Raw genomic sequence first — 19574 nt, forward strand, 5'->3', positions numbered from 1 at the left:
CACATACAGCAATAAAAAAGATTAAATTTGCATTATTTACCTAACTTTAATTCGGTCCCTACATTTTTATGGCATTTAACAAAACAATTGTTTCTGCAGTTTTGTATTGGTACTGAAACTTCTCAAATTGTAATTATTTACAAATTTGACACTTTATTGCAATGTTTGACAAATGACTGCACCCATATTGTATTCAAATGCCTTTTGTATATTGGATGTTTATTGGGTATCATTACACCACTACATGTACAATATTTAACACATCACTATGAAATATATAGATCGCTGCAACCAGCATAATCAGGTAGGTTTGGGGGTTCCGGACACCCCACCCCTTTAAAATGAAACTAGAAGGGTGGCTTAGCACATATTGCCCTTGCATATACACTATAACCTATTTTAAAACATAAATATATTTCCTATGCTTATTTTGTATTGGGTCCCATATTAGCCATCGTCTTTTATAACTTTAGTCGTTTCTGCAGGCAAAAACTCATGGGTCCCCACACATGCAAAGTTGAAAATAATGCAATTCAAGAGATAACCATGAGAAAGTCGGGTGTTGTAAGGTAAAACACAGTGATCGGAACTGGGCTTAAATAACAATACTATGTAGAATACAAACTATAAAATTAGATTCACCCCAGATATTGTTTGAAGTATGTCGTATTTAACGTTTTAAAAAACTGACCCATTTTAGGGGGCTAGTAGGGCAACTAATTGGGTTCGACACACAAACTAAAAGATATATAAAAACCACAATGACTTAATCAATACTACTGTAAAATTTCAGCCCAATCCGCCAATGTTTAAAATTTCGACCACTAGAGGTGTTTTGAGCAACAACCGTTACTGTTTCTGACGTCATAGGGCTGTTAACAAGCCCCTAACTGCCATGGCGCAAAAACGACCACCAAGCAACCCAACGAGCGACATACAACTGGTTGCCTTGTAACACTATTGCTCCAAAGAAATCTTTCGTTTGTGGTGCCCAGTAACATACAAATACGTTTTACACTATAGGGGCTTGTGGGGTAAATGTTAGGACTACAGGGTTGAACACAACAATCGACACCTATAAATGGCATACTATACAAGAAATCCAAATTTCAGCCAATTCTGACACTGTTTAAAAACTCACCCCTTTTAGGGGGCTAGCGGGGTAAATACTGGGGTTATCAACAAAAACAAAGTGGGATGCACATCTTCATGAATATATCTACCATCTGTGTAAATTTCAGCCAAATCCATCAAACATTTGATGGAAAAACGAGTCGGACAAACTTTGGGTAAAAACACCCATTTTACGGGGTGAGCTGGGTAAATACTGGGGTTATCAACAAAAACAAAGTGGTATGCACATCTACATAACTATATCTACCATCTGTGTAAATTTCAGCCAAATCCATCAAACATTTGATGGAAAAATGAGTCGGACAAACTTCCAGGGAAAAATACCCATTTTAGGGGGCTAGCGGGGTAAATACTGGGGTTATCAACAAAAGAAAGTGGGATGCACATCTACATAACTACATCTACCATCTGTGTAAATTTCAGCCAAATCCATCAAACATTTGATGGAAAAACGAGTCGGACAAACTTTGGGAAGAAAAAAAAAAGGAAGAAAAAAAAGAAAAAACAAACAAACAATTCGAGTAAAATCAATATGTGTCCCCTTCAGGGAAGGGGACCCATAATTAAAATGTTTTACAGCGATTTAATACACCCAAAATGGTCCATTTACCACTGCGTGATAACAGGGTGTCCTTATCTAACAGTGGTGCATCTTCATCCTTTTGTATTGGTTTATCTATTCGCCCATTGTGACATAACAAGGGTTTAAATGCAATGCAAATGAATGAAATTTTCTGTCCAGTGGTAACTGCACTTTAAGGTGCCAAACTGTATTTGCAAAAAAAAAATGTGTGGCAAAAATGAATAAAACCGTTGATTGCTATATTGTTTATGATCTGCCAAAAATATAATTGTTTGTCACAAATATTCAATTGTGTTAATCGAACTATGTCGCTAAGGTACGTATAATTGGTAACTTGCCAATGCTTGGCACAATTTATGTCTTCTAGTAACCAACTTTAGTGCATTCTTGACAGTGCAGGGTGGATCACCATTTCAGATAGGCACTTAGTTCTTTAAAAGTTGTAGCCAGTTTTATTTTCGCACATCCATTGATTTTCGATTATGTGACAGTCAGGCTTATCTTGCAGCTGCAGTTTTGCTGAGTAAGCTAGATAGTAGGAGCCATAGGTGCCGACTTTAAATTTTGCCTGGGTATGCCATATTATATGACATCACAAAATGACGCCATGAAATACCAAATTCATTGCCTCGGGTAAGGCGAGACTATGTTAAAGCGTGCAGTATGTGAGTTTATACGCCAGAATTCCAACCCCAGGCCCTTCTGCTACTGTTGCAAATGCTTGTGCGGTAACACCGCATTGTAATATGGGACACACTTGCCGAAATTACGGCAAGGCGGAAAAGTAAATATAAACTAGAAGGGTGGCTTTCTGATATACTTCCATTTTATATATTCTATACGATATTTACCAATTTACTATACACATCATTTGATCTACACATATGATTGTTTTTGTAAACAAAAATTAATGGGTCCCCACATGCGTGTTTGTGCGGATTTACGGTAAACAAATGTTGCGGTGACTTTTAGATTTTTAGGAACAAATTTTTAGAAAGCATTAACCCAACAATAAAAATTTGTTGTTTGTATTCTTTTTGCACTATTATTGTCATATAAATACAAATACTAAAAAAAGAACAAAACAAATAATTTCAATTGATTCTCTTGCTTTGACCCCGATATTGTTGTCCAAGGTCGGGTTTTAAACACAATTTTTTCTAGAAAGCTGTAACAGTTGTGTTACAGACACTTTAAATTAAAAAGCAATTTACTACATGTGTACACATAACAAATTGTTTTTTATTTAACTTTGTTTCGCAAAACCATTGACCTGTAGTAACCTCTCAGGGTGCATACGCGAAACGACTGTTTGACCTATTGACACCGTTTTCAATAGCACTGTTCAACAACACTGTTTAACCTAATTTATACATGCCTTGAGCGTTGATTCCTAAATTTGTTGCAAAAAAACGCTACGTTATGACGAAAGAAAGTTCGTGTTAGTAATACCTGCTAGTTGACCTTAAGTAATCCGTGGTCATGCGGCGGCCGACCTGACAACGAGCATTTAAAAAAACATTTATCATGAAAAATTCGTAACGGTGTTGTAATGCCTACAAGTTGACCTTTAGTGACCCATGGTTATGAGACGGCAAAGCTGACAATGAGAATTTAAAGATCATTTATCGCGGCGTTCGAAAAAGTTAAGATTATTAAATTTCATATTTATGTTGATCAACGATGTTTTGCCTGACATAAACGAAACCGAAGTACGTTTATCGAGTTCGAATTACGTCTTAGGTGTAAAACCTGCGCCAAAACTGAAAATGTGCGTGATAACTTAATATTGCTGCACAAAAAAAAATTTTTGCTGCACAAAAAAAAACTGATTACTAATCACCGAAACGACTGTCTCGTAAAACGTCTGTCCAGATGTCAAGCTGAGCACTCCCGCCTTAATTGTAAACCAGTGAATTCCTCCCTTGGGACTTATATCTGACTGATAGCGTACACATATTATGGGTTGTAAAGGTAACTGGCAAAATTTTAAATACTAAACGAATATCCTGCTTAAACAATTGTTAACTTTTACAAATATTTCTGCACCATAGGGCATGTATTTCTGCCTTAAAACTAAAACCGTTTATTTCGGGGTTTAAAGGGTAAAAAATGGGTGAATCCGAAAAAAAGATACAAAATTCTTTAAAAAACTTTACATTGCACCAAACAACAAAGCATGAAACTCCTAGATGCTGTACTTCAGTCAGTACAGCCGTTTCAAAAAAATTACGTTTTGGGGGCCTATGGGTGAACCGCTGGGTCAATCGGGGTCAAACTTCAGGAGCATCAAATTTGGATTATTAACTAACATCTCTGTAAATTTGAATAAATTTGGAGCACTCTTTCTTGACCAAACGCGTCTCGCAAGCCAGCGTTAGACAGAAAAAAGAAAAAAAAATACGGACAAAAACAATATGTGTCCCCTTCAGGGAAGGGGACCCATAAAGATGTAGCTCGGACGCCACCTTACGTCGCAAAATACTATAATGTGTAAACATTTCTTTTCTCTATAATATATAATTATTATACAAATGCTTTGTTTTACGCAACAAAGCGCAAACACTTCTGGCCTAGCCATTAAATGTCGCTTGTTGTGTTTACAACGTTTAGCCTATTTAACGCAGTGGATTGTTTGTGACACATTATTAATTTTAAAGTTTAGTGTACTTCAAATGATGTCCTAAACTGCCTGAAACTTTCGACAAGATATCACGTTAATTTTTGTAAAAGTATCAACCTTACGTTTGTGACGTAACAATAAGTGTTGTTGTTTGATCGGTTGAAACTAGACAGTAGTTGTCCTTGCGTTCGAGGCATTTACAAGTTATGAACTGTATTCTCATAATTTAGTTTACAAACGCTCAACTTTTTATGACGTGGTTGTTGACGTAATAGTCGGGGCAGCATCAGCGTCAATACCTTTGTTGTGCTTATTACCACCCTTTATTGTTTAAATTCTAATGCTTCTTGAAGACTAGATTTTTCTAGCCTATGCCTTGTCATATGGTGGTGAATGCTTGGTGACCGGCTGATTCGGTATAGCACATTCAATGGGCCTGGCGTACTGTGCTTCTTGAAGACGTTACAATTGTCACAATAGTAATGAATGCCAACAATTCACGGGTTGTGAAACAATAAAAAATGATTAAAAGTCGATGCCTTCATGAGATCCATAACAAGCAAAATACACAACATCTTTAGTTTGTTAAAATGAATTTTTTTCACAAATTAGTTTTAAACTAGAAGGGTGGCTTAGCACATATTGCCCTTGCACATACACTATGATCTATTTTAAAACATAAATATATTTTCTATGCTTATTTTGTATTGGGTCCCATATTAGCCATCGTTTTTTATAACCTTGGTTGTTTCTGCAAGCAAAAACTCATGGGTCCCCACACATGCAAAGTTGTAGATAATGCATTTGAAGAGATAACAATGAGTAAGTTTGGTATTGTAAAGACAAACACAGTGATTGGTACTGTGCATATTTAAATATGCTATATGGAGTAAAAACTATTAAAATTAAAAAACTCATTTTAGGGGGCTAGTAGGATAACTAATGGAGGTTCAACACACACAAACTTAAAAGTAGGAAACCACAATGACTCAATCAATAGTACTGCAAAATTTCAGTCCAATCTGCCAACGTTTAAAATTTCAACCACTAGAGGTGTTTTGAGCAACAACCGTTAATGTTTCTGACGTCAAAGGGCTGTTAACAACCCCCAAACTGCAATGGCGCAATAACGATAATTGGCATACTTTACAAGTTATCCAAATTTTAGCCAATTCTGACATTGTTTACAAACTCACCCCTTTTAGGGGGCTAGCGGGGTAAATACTAGGGTTATCCGGACAAACAAAGTGGGATGCACATCTACATACCTATATCTACCATCTGTATAATTTTCAGCCACATCCATCAAGCATTTGATGGAAAAACGAGTCAGACAAACTTCGGGGAAAAAAACATTTTAGGGGGCTAGCGGGGTAAATACTGGGGTTATCAACAAAAACAAAGTGGGATGCACATCTACATAACTACATCTACCATCTGTGTAAATTTCAGCCGAATCCATCAAACATTTGATAGAAAAATGAGTCGGACAAACTTCGGGGGAAAATACCCATTTTAGGGGGCTAGCGGGGTAAATACTGGGGTTATCAACAAAAACAAAGTGGGATGCACATCTACACAACTACATCTACCATCTGTATAAGTTTCAGCCACATCCATCAAGCATTTGATGGGAAAATGAGTCAGACAAACTTCGGGGAAAAAAAAAACATTTTAGGGGGCTAGCGGGGTAAATACTGGGGTTATCAACAAAAACAAAGTGGGATGCACATCTACATAACTACATCTACCATCTGTGTAAATTTCAGCCGAATCGATCAAACATTTGATAGAAAAACGAGTCGGACAAACTTCGGGGGAAAATACCCATTTTAGGGGGCTAGCGGGGTAAATACTGGGGTTATCAATAAAAACAAAATGGGATGCACATCTACATAACTACATCTACCACCTGTGTAAATTTCAGCCAAATCCATCAAACATTTGATGGAAAAACGAGTTGGACAAACTTGGGGGAAAAATACCCATTTTAGGGGGCTAGCGGGGTAAATACTGGGGTTATCAACAAAAACAAAGTGGGATGCACATCTACATCTACCATCTGTGTAAATTTCATCCAAATCTATCAAGGATTTGATGGAAAAACGAGTCGGACAAACTTTGGGGAGAAGAAAAATAAAGAAAAAAAAACAAACATTTTGAGTAAAATCAATATGTGTCCCCTTCACCGAAGGGGACCCATAAAAAGCAGCATAGTTTTTTAAAAAAAGTATGCAACAAAAAGTTACCTGGTGCAATTGTCTTCGGTTATTTTCCATCATGTTGTTTTGCTGCACTAATAGTTGGTGATGCTGTGGAGCCATGTGATTCCGATGATGGAATCCATACATGCAGTCAGGTCGCTGCTGATATGAAATCTGCAATTAATGATTTGAAACATCACATTCTGTTTTGTTACACTAGTGGTGTGAAACGCAACAAATTATTCGGCCGAAACCGAATCTTTGCAAAAATGTCAAAATTTGCAAAATAAATTTGGCAAACCGAATATTCGGTACATCTCTAATATATATACACAATTTGACCTAAAAATTTTGCATGGAAAAACGAACTAGAATAGTGGTTTTCCTATATATTGCCAGTGTATCACATATACCATATACTACATTTATAATGGATAAATATTTGGCACTTACATTTCATTGGGTCCCTATCTTTTTCTTGGCACTCACTGGTCAACAAAATTTTTGGTGTCTTTAATGTTAAAACTGATATTGACTAATTTTGGGGTGCTGATTACAAAAATCATTGCGGTTTTCTTCAATCAGGTCAACTTTTTAAGTTATTTACAAAATCAAGGTTTACGACTATATTGATTCAATGACTTTAAAATCACACTTTTATGTGTTTGTTAAAGTTTTGTTACATTATACACATCAATTTCTTACAGTGTAGTCAGTTTTATAGCATGAATATGTGTTCTGTGCTTATGCTCTGTCTAAAAATGGTTGGTGCGTGCTAGTGGCAACTTTAAACTATATATACATGTTTTATGGAGTGATTTTCAGACTAGTTAAGCAAGGTGGTAAAACTAACATTAATAGTAGCTAGGTCATCTATGAGATGTTGCATGAATAACCAAGATGTTTTATGCTGCATTACCGCTGAATACCCTTACAACACAACTAAAAAGAAAAAAAGATCTGTATCAAATGTGCGTATCTTGCACACTTTGATGTGGCTTTGGGGGTTCAGGACAAGCAATGGGCTCCACTTACTTAATGTTGATTGGAATATTGCAGTAATAGACAAAAACAATAGAAAGGGACTTAAATTACTTAAATTACTACTAAGTTATTAAGCAGTCTGAAAAATTGTGTACGAAAATGAGTATAAACCTACACTTCCCTTAAAACGTAGGGGATATAAATGATGAGAATTAAGCAAAAAGGTTTCAACAGGATATCAATAAAATGGAACGTATCAGGGAAGGAGGAATAATGTATTCCTGACTAATTACTGTTGGTCAATTACACGAGACGATGTTGCTGCCATTCATTTCCGAAAGTTGCAGAAGTACATATGTAGGCCTATACCCGATATACCTAAAAACTTACAAATTTGAAACCATTTTTTGTTTTATGTGTTGAATTTTGTTCGTTAGGGGTGTCCATCTGTTACATTTAAAATTAAATTCGAAATTTTGTCTTGCAAAAACGTTAATTCCAAATAAAATACTCAAAATCAGTTTCACTACATATGGATTGTTTTTCAAACGTGTATGTACCATATCAGCAAAACTACACATGATACAGATAAACCGATTGCATTTTTGAAATTAGGGCACTAGAATTAGTCAAAATCAGTTAAAACATTACAGACACTGTTAAAAAAATATTTTTTTGTTGTCCTGTGAATTGTTTCTGCAAGCACAATCTAATGCAGTGGTTCTCAAACTTTTTTGACCGTGACCCAAATCTGAGTTTTATGAACATCTGACGACCCAAGTCTCAAGCATCAAAAAATGTATTTTTCTGATATGCATGAAATAGAAAAAGACACAGACAACCATTTGTAGTACACAGTACTATGAAACAATTTATTACAAACAAATGATTTATTTTGATAAAACTGAAAATTTTCCTTCATAATATCTTCAATGCACAGCTCTATTTTTCAATCGGGAGACCACTTGATATTTTATATTTAGTGAAAGGTCTGTGATTCGACTGTTCGATGACGAGACTGACTGCAATTTCGAGGCCACGTCGTCGCCGCTTTGGAATCTGGCCATGTCAAAATGGCTGCAGGCTTAACACATTGTAGCTTTGCAGCACCATGATCAATGATAGAAGTGAATCCTAATTTTAAAAAATGTTTCCTTGTACGAATACTTACTCATTCTTAAACGCTAACTATTACATCTCTGCGTTCAGTTTCGCATGATTAACTTGTCCTATTATTTCCCCTCCTATGACGTAACAATCGCCATGTTCGTTACAGTAAAATTGAAAGGCTATTGTCTGAATGTTGCAATGATTGGTTCATTTTACTTAACAGCGCGGTCGAGTAAGGTGACTTTATTACTGCATAAAGTAAATTCGTTGGTGTTTAATTAATGCCGCAATGGTTCGTTTGTTTGGGCAGAATTGAATCACTATAGCGCAACCCCATATTTTGACGCTGCGCGACCCATACTTTGAGAACCACTGATCTAATGGGTCCCCACACATGTGCATATGTGATTAGGTAACTACCCTGCATTCAAGATTGAGACTTCTATCTGACTGACAGTGTGCACATATTATGGACTGTAAAAGTAACTATTTGGCCGATTAAGGCAAAATTTTGAATACTAAACTAATAACCTACTGCAAACAATTGTTTAACATTTTAGCACATTAGGGCTTGTATTTCTGGCCTAAAACTAAAACTTATTATTTTGGGGTTTAAGGGGTGAAAATTGGTGAATCCAATAAAAAGTTACAAAATTCTTTAAAATACTTTACATTGCACCAACCAACAAAGCATGAAACTCTCAGATTATGTACTTTAGTCAGTACAGCCGGTTTAAAAAAAATTCGTTTTGGGGGCCTGTGGGTGAACCGCTGAGTCATTTTGGGTCAAACTTCAGAAGGATCAAATCTGGATTAATAACTAACATCTGTGCAAATTTGAATAAATTTAAAGCACTCTTTCTTGACCAAATGCGTTTAACAAACCAGCGTTACACAGAAACGAATATTTTGGGGTTTAAGGGGTGAAAATAGGTAAATCTAAAATCTTGAAAAAGATATTTGCAACACACTAAATTCTGTGCATTATAAAAGAAAATAGCTTACTGAGTTTTGGTGGATGTTTCCAGTGAGCCTACACTTGTGACCCCCAAAATACAGTTCGTGCAAAGTTGAGGACATACTTTTGTATTAATAAGTGCTTACAGGCCAATATAAATGTACTTACGTATGACTAGTCATCTATGCAGTTACTATACAAAGCTTGTAAACAGCAATAATATTTGTTGTTTATGTACAGTCATATTCACTTACAATTTGATCACTTCGATGATGCAAACCACTGTATCCATCAGATTGATAGCGTGAACTAAATGACATTTGTCGACAAGGTGCTGATGTTTCCTCATTGTGCAGCTGATGTCTACATGGTGCGTTAATGAGTGGCATTTGGTTGTAAAAAGAAGCAAAAGTCTGGGGATGCTCTTCTAATGGTGTAGATTGTTTGTCTTGTTGAACACACTGGTGAAAGTCACGTGACAACCTTTCATCTTCTTGATTCATATTAAATGAATATGCAGAACCAGAATTGCAAAACTGTCTATGAGTAGAACAGCTCCCACCATCAACTGAAATTGGTGAGGATTGGTGGCATGCGCAGCCTCCTTTAGGTTCCACAAAGCGAGAATTGACAGTAGTTCTAGCATGTACTAAAGAATTTGAGTTTGAACTTGTCGGAAGTTTTTGACTTAAAGTTTCTCTCGTGCATGAGCTTCTGTAACTTCCTGATGAAGTACAAACTTCCCACTGATTGTTTTCTCTTTCAACATTAATCAGATGTTGTGGGCCATTGCATGTATTATTTTTCAAATATTTATGTTTCAGGACAGTATTTTTTTCTGTTTCTTTTGAATGTAGAACAACATTACTGTTCACTTTTTCCTCTAGATCACTAGACTCTCCCTCTGTAAGATCCACAATGACTTGATTTTTATTCTTATTTGGACACTTTTGTTGAGCATCAGCCTTCCAAACATGGACAATTTCAACATCTTCTGAATCCGATAGGTTGTTCAACATATCATCATGTATTTCACATCCATTCCTGGGTAACCACTTTTTTTGCTTTTTGTTTGTGGTTTGTTGTCTATTACCAGCAACTTTTTTCACTATTTTGGAAGTAGATGGCACATTTAAAATCCTTTCAGGAAGTGCATTATTTTCATCCAAACTGTTGTCATCATCATCTACTATAATAGTTTCCGGTATATTTGATTCATCATTCATTGTCATAATTCTGACTACAAAACAGGCATTCTTCTCAACAAGCAAAGTTTACAATTCTGGAATTTTCGAAACGCAAGTATAGCACCCAAAGGTGATAGTCGTATCACATTCACAACAAAAAATACTACTTAAATATTATTCTTGCCAAAACATGGCACATGACATGCATCATTGCATTTAGTGCATAATCATACCATAGATAACTTAATTCGAGTTATCTATGATCATACGCATATAAGTTAATGACTTCACAAAATCATCAAATTACGTCACAACACAGTTGAGGTCATATGATGACGTCAGGCCAAATTTTAAGTGTCTATGACGTCAGGCCAAATTTTACGTGTCTATGACGTCATTAGCCCTGTTTTTAACAGCACCAAAAAAGTTGACGTCACTCATGCGCTGCCCAAAGAGATTATAAACCTATACTCTTGCGCTGCCTACCAATCTATACTCTTTGCGCTGCCTACCAATTTAATACCAGTATTATTCTGGCAAAATAATTTCCCCCAAATACAAAAACTTAACCACAAAATTTCAGGTCTCATATTAAATTGCAAAACAATACCAAAAAAGCCAAAATAAAACAAATAGCGGAAAAAATTACATTAAAATAGAGTATTTTATTAATAAAAGTTCAAAAAATAAAGCTATGCGAAGTCTATGCGCTAAAACTAAGTTTTGTGATATGCGGCTCGAGCAAGATGCACGTCTGGCCACCCCTGGCATATACATTTGTTTGCCCTGCGTTCTATATTGGTAGAGCTACTAACACCATACGTTTCTCCTGATCCAAAAGTGCTTAATTTTCGATAGGTGGCGTAAAGAGCTGAATTATTTATTTAGCGGCTATAAATGGGTTGGGCTGGGAAATATTTACATAAAATTTTTACATTAGTAACTAATTTTTTGGGTTAGTTTTATTGAATTTTAAGTGCTAACACCTTACCCCAACCCTAATAGCCCTAACCGTTAGCATTTTTTGAGATATACCGTTTTAAATGAAAAAAGTGCTCTTTGCGCCACCTGTCGAAAATTAAGCACTTTTGGATCAGGAGAAACGTATGGTGTTAGTAGCTCTACCTTCTATATTATTGCATATGACCATAGAGCACTAATACTAGAGAGGTAACTGATTGTTCACTCAAGCGTGAAATCAATCATATCTTGTCTTGTTTAGCAAATATATCTATTTTTTTCAAGCAATAAGATATTTAACAACTACATTCTGTGGAACACAGTTTTAGTTTTGCAAAAAAAATAGACAAACAAGGAATTGCGGCACTTTTTTTCTGATCAACCTCTGCAGATTGGTCACGGTTGGATGCTCCGTTGCCACGTGACCATTTTCATTAGTTTTTGCTTCTAATAGCATAGGACGTTTTAGCTTTTTTTTCAAGTTTGTACTAATAAATGAAAAGCCAAGCAGCCGGTACTTAATTTTTTGCGTTGCAAAAAGTACTATAAGATGAATTTAGAAGAAGCAACATGCTTAAGGCAACCAGTGTTGAATGTCCAGGAACAGCGTACAGGTTGTCTCACTGCTACCAAGACCGTATCACCTCGAGAAGTGGAAGATATCTATTCTACTGCTGCAAAAATAGCTAAAAGTGTAACAGTAGATGTACCAGACGTTTGTACTGATGTCTGCAGCCGGCAGGTCATTCATGCAATCAACTATACAGCAATCTTTAATAAACAACAAACCAGAACTTTTGTACAAAAAATATGCGCAAATTCGCAAAAAATGCATGTGAAGTTCTTGGAATGCAACAAGTTGTTTCTACTAATTTGTCCAACATTTATACTGCAGACAATTTGCAACACATATGTGCATGGGGACCCATTTGTTTTGTGTCAAATAACAACCTAAAAAATGGTTTGTGCCAAGTTGTCCCCCAGGAAATTTTATCATACCTCTTTGCCAAAATGGTATTCAGGATACATTTCTACTTGCACAATGGAGTTTTATTTTTTTAATTCAACAAAAAGTGGTCTAAAAAGTCAACATCAAGCTCTATTTTATTTGAAACTTATTGGCCACCTTAATGTAACTGTCTTAAAACAACAAAAAAACATGTGCCCAAATAGTGTATATTTTTGGTGGCAATGTATACAAGTAAAATAAAAAATACTGCACTTCAAAAGCGAAATGATTTGTTTTCTATCTTCTTGTTCAATGTGAAATCCCTCCTTTGAAAACCTTTACTATACACATTTTGTTCAAGTCTTCAGTTAAATTTCCATTCTTGAATTTATTTACATGCTTGTTTGCCAAGAGTAAATGTCTTCAATCAACTTGAAATATAATAGATTTGTTCTGGTGCACACTGCAAAAAAAACTTCACTGTAAATGTCATAACATTGGCAACAAATGTCAGTTGTTTGAAGAAAGTAGTACAGTAATTATATGCTATAGGTTGGGGTTTGTAATTTGCTTGGGTTTAATAGGATTCTGAAAAACCATACAGTTTTTGCATGTCCTAGAGTAAAATGTGTCTCTTTTTGGAGTCTTGGGAGTAAATGCCGTGTGGACTTTACACCGCCGCCTGTCTCCAGCTATGCAATCATAGTTTAAATCAGGGGTCGGCAACCTTTTTTGCACTGCGGACCGTTTATGAAACTGAAATTTTATCGCGGACCGGTCTTCAAAAAACAAATTACAAATATTTAGCAATGAAAACGGCAAAGTAAGTTTGTCCCCCGGGATACATGGGCAAAATGTTGTATAGCATTAACCTAAAAAAGTATACGGCCCGGTAACGAACTCCTCGCGGACCGGTACCGGGCCGCGGACCGGCGGTTGCCGACCACTGGTTTAAATCACAAAAAAACTCAGATAAAAAAATGTCATAAGGAAAGGTACTAAAATTCAGTGAATTAAAAAAACAATGGTAGAACAGCACTAAACAAAATAAATAACCACAACATACCTCTTACAGGGTTACAAAAGTAGAAAAGGTTCTTTGAAAACATCAGCCTTGAAATAATTGAGACAAATTTGGGACCAGAATTTACCAAATTTAAAACTTTGTCTTGGAAAGTACAATTATTTGGTTACTGCCAAGTGATTTTTATGTACATCCATATTGAAGTAAGCGGAACTCACGTTTCCGTATGTCACATTTTTAGTGGCTACCCGGTATGGCCAGTGTCTTGTAACCAGCTGTACTGATGAGACCTTACACGTAAAAACAGTGTGCACTATCTTCAACTTTGCCTTCATGATATTTTTTTCCAGATTGTGGTATTATAATACATATAACAGACATAAATAACCCTGACAAGTTAGTTTAATGACAATCAGGCACACGCGAGTGTCGTTTTAAGCTCACTACTTACAGCTTTTGGCCTTAAAACTGTAGCGTACATTGCTGGAAATCGGCGATCTTACCCGGAGCATCCAAGCGTGACCGATCTGCCGATATTTAGGAGTGTCGCCTCTAGTATTAGTGCTCTATGATATGACCGCTAATCATCAAAAAGACTGCCTCGTAAAACGCCTGTCCACGCGTCAAGCAGCGATTTCCCGCTATGCATTAAATCGCCGCAGTTGTAAACCAGTGAATTACTACCTAGGGCTTTCCAGTGTACACATGTTATTGGCTGTAATGGTAACCATTTGGCCATTGAGCCAAATTTTGAACACTAAATGAGTAACCCGCCGCAAACATTTTTTTCTTAAAAATTTTACATTTTAGCACATAATAGGCCTAAAAAGGGACTTGCATTTCTGACCTAAGAAACTGGAAAAACTAAAAAACGATTATTTCGGGGTTTAAAGGGGTGCAAAATGGGTGAATCCAATAAAAAGTTAAATAATTTAAAAATTAATATCTTACATTGCACCACCAACAAAGCATGAAACTCGTAGATCATGTACTTTGGTCAGTACAGTCGTTTTTTGAAAAAATACATTTGGGGGGCCTGTGAGTGAACCGCTGGGTCAACTTTGGATCAATAGCTAATATCTATGTAAATTTGAATAAATTTATAGCACTCTTTCATGACCAAACCAGCGTTTAAAAAAAATATGTTTTGGGGACCTGTGGGTGAACCGCTGGGTCAAACTTCAGGAGGATCAAATTCCGATTAACAACTAACATCTGTCCAAATTTGAATAAATTTGTAGCACTCTTTCTTGACCAGCGTTGGACAGAAAAAAGAAGAAAAAAAAACGGACAAAAACAATATGTGTCCCCGTCAAGGAAGGGGACCCATAATTAGCAGTTAACTTCCGATTATCCCAGGACGATATTTTCGACAGCTGTACACCACAGCTTGGCGCCACTGTAGGCGAGAAATCTTACAAACATGTAAAGAGAAAATCGAAGAAAATTGTGGTTTTCCGCTCAAAGCTTGGTTCAATTAGGGCATGATATTCGAACCGAATTTTTACATCAAGCAAAACTGTAAGTTGGTAGTTTTTAACTATCAATAGTGATGCATTGAAACTGCCTTAAGTTGGTCGGGCCGAATTCAAGTTGCAATTGAAGTTCCACAACAACAACATTAGGTAAATTAATAATTTTGTATGTTCGATAGTGAGTTGAATTGATTTCATACAAACAATAAGTTCGAGTTTAGCCGCTTTCCAAACACTGCTTTCTGCAATCCTTAAAATGCACATTTTGCAGTTGCTTGACCAAAACTATTTCATGCAGCACTTGTATTTTGTTGTATATGCAATGCGAAACACCTCAAAATGTAATACAAGGTACTCCAAGCATGCAATACAATATACGAAAATAGTAAATTTAAAAAGTGTCCGAAAACAGCCATAAAACAGCCATTAAAAACGGTTTAGAGACAAAGCAAAACAATTTACATTGTCATCAATTGGTGACAACAATAGGGAACAACTATTGTTTTGCATTAATCTAAACAAGCTTATTGCTACCTTATGGTATCTTTACCACTAGGTTAGATTTTGTGTGATAGTGTTCATCTGAATGTTCTCACATAAAAACGTGGTAAAAACATAAAACCGACATTGTGTTAGCTTCAAAGAAGGGACAAATACTGACACAAACAATCAAATAAAGTTTCTCAAGTCAAGCGTATCACAATGACACAGCAACATTTTTCAACTAGCACATTTATTTATTGTTTGGAAATTCTGGCACGAATTTCCTAAGATAAAAAATAGCATTAGTTTAGGTGATCAGGGTTGGTTTGTAGTTGCACCACCAGATGAGGAACTGCCACTATTTTCCACTGAGTTGGTCATGTTAAAATCACCTACCATATACAAATACTGGTTGGCACAAAATAATCAGGCTACTTACAAGACATTTTAAAAAGAATGAGTTACTCTCAGGTGCAAGCATAACACAAATGTGAGGCATAGCAGTAAGCTTAAGCTTAATGAAAGTTGATTTTTGGACCAGATCAAGATATTATGCATACATATTGATGTATTATATGTCTCTAGCGCACTGCCTTGTGTACTACTTCTTATCCAAGCGGCCAACAAAACTTTTTTGAAACTAGAAGGGTGGCTTAGCACATTTTGTTGTTGCATTTACACTATAACATATTTTAAAACATTAATATATTTCCTACGCTTATTTTGTACTGGGTCCTATATTAGCCATCGTCTTTTATAACCTTAGTTTTAGTCGTTTCTGCAGGTAGAAACTCATGGGTCCCTATACATGCAAAGTTGAAAATAATGAATTTCAAGAGATAACCAAGAGGAAGTCGGTTGTTGTAAGGTAAAACACAGTGATCGGCACTGGTGTTAAATAATAATACTATGTAGAGTACAAACTATATAAATTTAGATTCACCCCAGATATTGTGTGAAGTATGTCCTATTTAACATTCTTTTTCAAAGAAAAGAAGGATTAAATAGTGACATAATGGGGTAAAACAAAAAATGGACACCTATGAATAGCAAATTCAAGCTGTCCAATTTTCATTTAATTCGAACATTGTCAAAAGGGTCACCCATTTTAGGGATTAGTTGGTTAAGTTGTGGTGCTACAGGGCAAAACATAACATTTGAGGACTTAGTATGTTCAAGAAACTTAGCAAATTTCATATAATTAGTACATTTTTTAAAAATTCATTTATTTTAGGGGGCTAGTTGAGTAAATGTTGGGGCTACAAGGTAAAATACATCAATCGAAACCTACAAATAGCATAGTCCACATGCTACCTAAATTTTATCCAATCCCGACACTGTTTAATAAACTCACCCATTTTAGGGGGCTAGTGGGGTAACTAATGGGGTATGACACACAAACTAAAAAAAATATGAAACCTTAATGACTCAATCAATACTACTGCAAAATTTCAGCCCAATCTGCCAATGTTTAAAATTTCGACTACTAGAGGTGTTTTGAGCAACAACCATTAAAGTTTCTGACGTCATAGGGCTGTTAACAAGCCCCTAACTGCCATGGCGCAAAAACGTCCACCAAGCAACCTACAAACATGAGTAACACCTGACTGGTTGCCCTTGTCACACTATTGCGCCACAGAAATCTTTCGTTTGTGGTGCCCAGTAACATACAAATACGTTTTACACTTTGGGGGCATGTTAGGGCTACAGGGTTGAACACAACAATCGACCCCCATATATAGCATATACAAGCTATCCAAATTTCAGCCAATTCTGACACTGTTTACAAACTCACCCATTTTAGGGGGCTAGCGGGGTAAATACTAGGGTTATCTGGACAAACAAAGTGGGATGCACATCTACATAACTATATCTACCATCTGTGTAAATTTCACCCAAATCCATCAAACATTTGATGGAAAAACGAGTCGGACAAACTTTGGGAAGAAAGAAAAAAAAAGAAAAAAACACACACAATTTGAGTAAAATCAATATAGGTCCCCTTCAGGGAAGGGGACCCGTAATTAGGACAAGCTACACAAGTGCTGAACGTAGACACTATGATTTGAGATACATTTTGGGTGGTTAGAAGAATTACTGTTCGGCTGTAGGAATAAAAGTAGCAATTGTATGCACAATGTCATGTTCTACAAACTTAACTGGTAAACCTAAAGTTACAAAATACTTTAGAGTACTTTACAATGCACCAACCAACAAACTAGGTCATGTTACATATATACTATAGTACATATAGCAGTTTTACAATTTTTATGTTTGGGGCCCAGTGGGTGAACACTTTGGTCAATCACAGGGTCAAACTTCAGGAGGATTAAATTTGGATAAATACCTAGCATGTGTGTAAATTTGAATATGTTTGCAGCACACTTTGACCAGACACATAGAACAAACCAGTGTTAGACAGTAAAAAAGACAAAAAACAACAACAAACAAACAGAAGGGTGGCTTAGCATATTTTGCTATTGCACATACACTATAATCCAGTGGTCCCCAAACTATGCGCCGCGGCACACTGGTGTTAAAATCGATCAAGTAGAGTAGTAGTACCAGGTGCTTAGACCACTAGGCCAACATGCTCCATGTTTCTGAGATGTTCAACTAGGCTATTTGAGAACTATGAGAGTGACCTGTATAGTGGCTTTATGACCTTATAGTTAGTGCATTTGTCAGCTAATTTGCTGTGCCATTTTAAACTGAAACCAGAAGGGTGGCTTAGCACATATTGCCCTTGCACATACACTATGATCTATTTTAAAACATAAATATATTTCCTATGCTTATTTTGTATTGGGTCCCATATTAGTCATCGTCTTTTATAACCTTGGTTGTTTCTGCAGGCAAAAACTCATGGGTCCCCACACATGCAAAGTTGAAATTAATGCAATTCAATAGATAACAATGAGTAAGCTTGGTATTGTGAAGGCAAACACCGTGATTCACCGGTACTGTGCATATCTAAATATGCTATATGGAGTAAAAACTATTTAAATTAAAAAACTCATTTTAGGGGGCTAGTAGGGTAACTAATTGAGGTTCAACACACACAAACTTAAAAGTAGGAAACCACAATGACTCAATCAATAGTACTGCAAAATTTCAGTCCAATCTGCCAACGTTTAAAATTTCAACCACTAGAGGTGTTTTGAGCAACAACCGTTAACGTTTCTGACGTCAAAGGGCTGTTAACAACCCCCGAAGTGCGATGGCGCAATAACGATAATTGGCATACTTTACAAGCTATCCAAATTTTAGCCAATTCTGACATTGTTTACAAACTCACCCCTTTTAGGGGGCTAGTGGGGTAAATACTAGGGTTATCCGGAAAACAAAGTGGGATGCACATCTACATAACTATATCTATCATCTGTATAATTTTCAGCCACATCCATCAAGCATTTGATAGAAAAACGAGTCGGACAAACTTCGGGAGAAAATACCTATTTTAGGGGGCTAGCGGGGTAAATACTGGGGTTATCAACAAAAACAAAGTGGAATGCACATCTACATAACTACACCTACCATCTGTATAAGTTTCAGCCATATCCATCAAGCATTTGATGGAAAAACGAGTCAGACAAACTTCGGGGGAAAAAACATTTTAGGGGGCTAGCGGGGTAAATACTGGGGTTATCAACAAAAACAAAGTGGGATGCACATCTACATAACTACATCTACCATCTGTGTAAATTTCAGCCACATCCATCAAACATTTGATAAAAAACGAGTCGGACAAACTTCGGGGGAAAATACCTATTTTAGGGGGCTAGCGGGGTAAATACTGGGGTTATCAACAAAAACAAAGTGGGATGCACATCTGCATAACTACATCTACCATCTGTGCAAATTTCAGCCAAATTCATCAAACATTTGATGGAAAAACGA

The 19574-nt window shown here is 36.3% G+C and overlaps 2 protein-coding genes and 1 long non-coding RNA gene across 6 annotated transcripts in view; all 3 read right to left on the reverse strand.

The window, feature by feature from the left end:
• Positions 1-11559, reverse strand: part of LOC145239115 (uncharacterized) — a 28392-nt gene extending 16833 nt beyond the window's left edge. For 2 of the 4 annotated variants that reach the window (XR_013862226.1, XM_080102396.1), the window contains exons 1-2: positions 9851-11557; positions 6590-6718 (exon numbers count right to left, since the gene is read on the reverse strand). Coding sequence is in view for 3 of the 4 variants with exons in the window: in XM_080102396.1 (XP_079958522.1) it covers positions 6590-6718; positions 9851-10828 (1107 nt within the window). In the remaining variant the exon portion in view is untranslated. Of the gene's footprint in view, positions 1-6589; positions 6719-9850 lie in introns of all 4 variants that reach the window. The other 2 variants (XM_080102397.1, XM_080102398.1) reach the window with 2 other exon arrangements.
• Positions 11560-12388: 829 nt separating this feature from the next.
• Positions 12389-14816, reverse strand: LOC145239126 (uncharacterized). The gene is made up of 2 exons (XR_013862230.1): positions 13759-14816; positions 12389-13155 (listed from the first exon to the last, which is right to left on the reverse strand). It is a non-coding gene; the product is annotated as an uncharacterized LOC145239126 (long non-coding RNA).
• Positions 14817-15479: 663 nt separating this feature from the next.
• LOC145239119 (glycogen synthase kinase-3 beta-like) overlaps positions 15480-19574 on the reverse strand; it is a 42472-nt gene continuing 38377 nt past the window's right edge. Inside the window, exon 12 of the mRNA XM_080102403.1 lies at positions 15480-16066. Within this exon, the coding sequence (XP_079958529.1) occupies positions 15990-16066 (77 nt within the window). The 3' untranslated portion in view covers positions 15480-15989. The remainder of the gene's footprint in view (positions 16067-19574) is intronic.

Source organism: Phallusia mammillata, chromosome 7 (genome assembly GCF_965637545.1).
Source record: "Phallusia mammillata chromosome 7, kaPhaMamm4.hap1.1, whole genome shotgun sequence".
Classification (NCBI taxonomy): Eukaryota; Metazoa; Chordata; class Ascidiacea; order Phlebobranchia; family Ascidiidae; genus Phallusia; species Phallusia mammillata.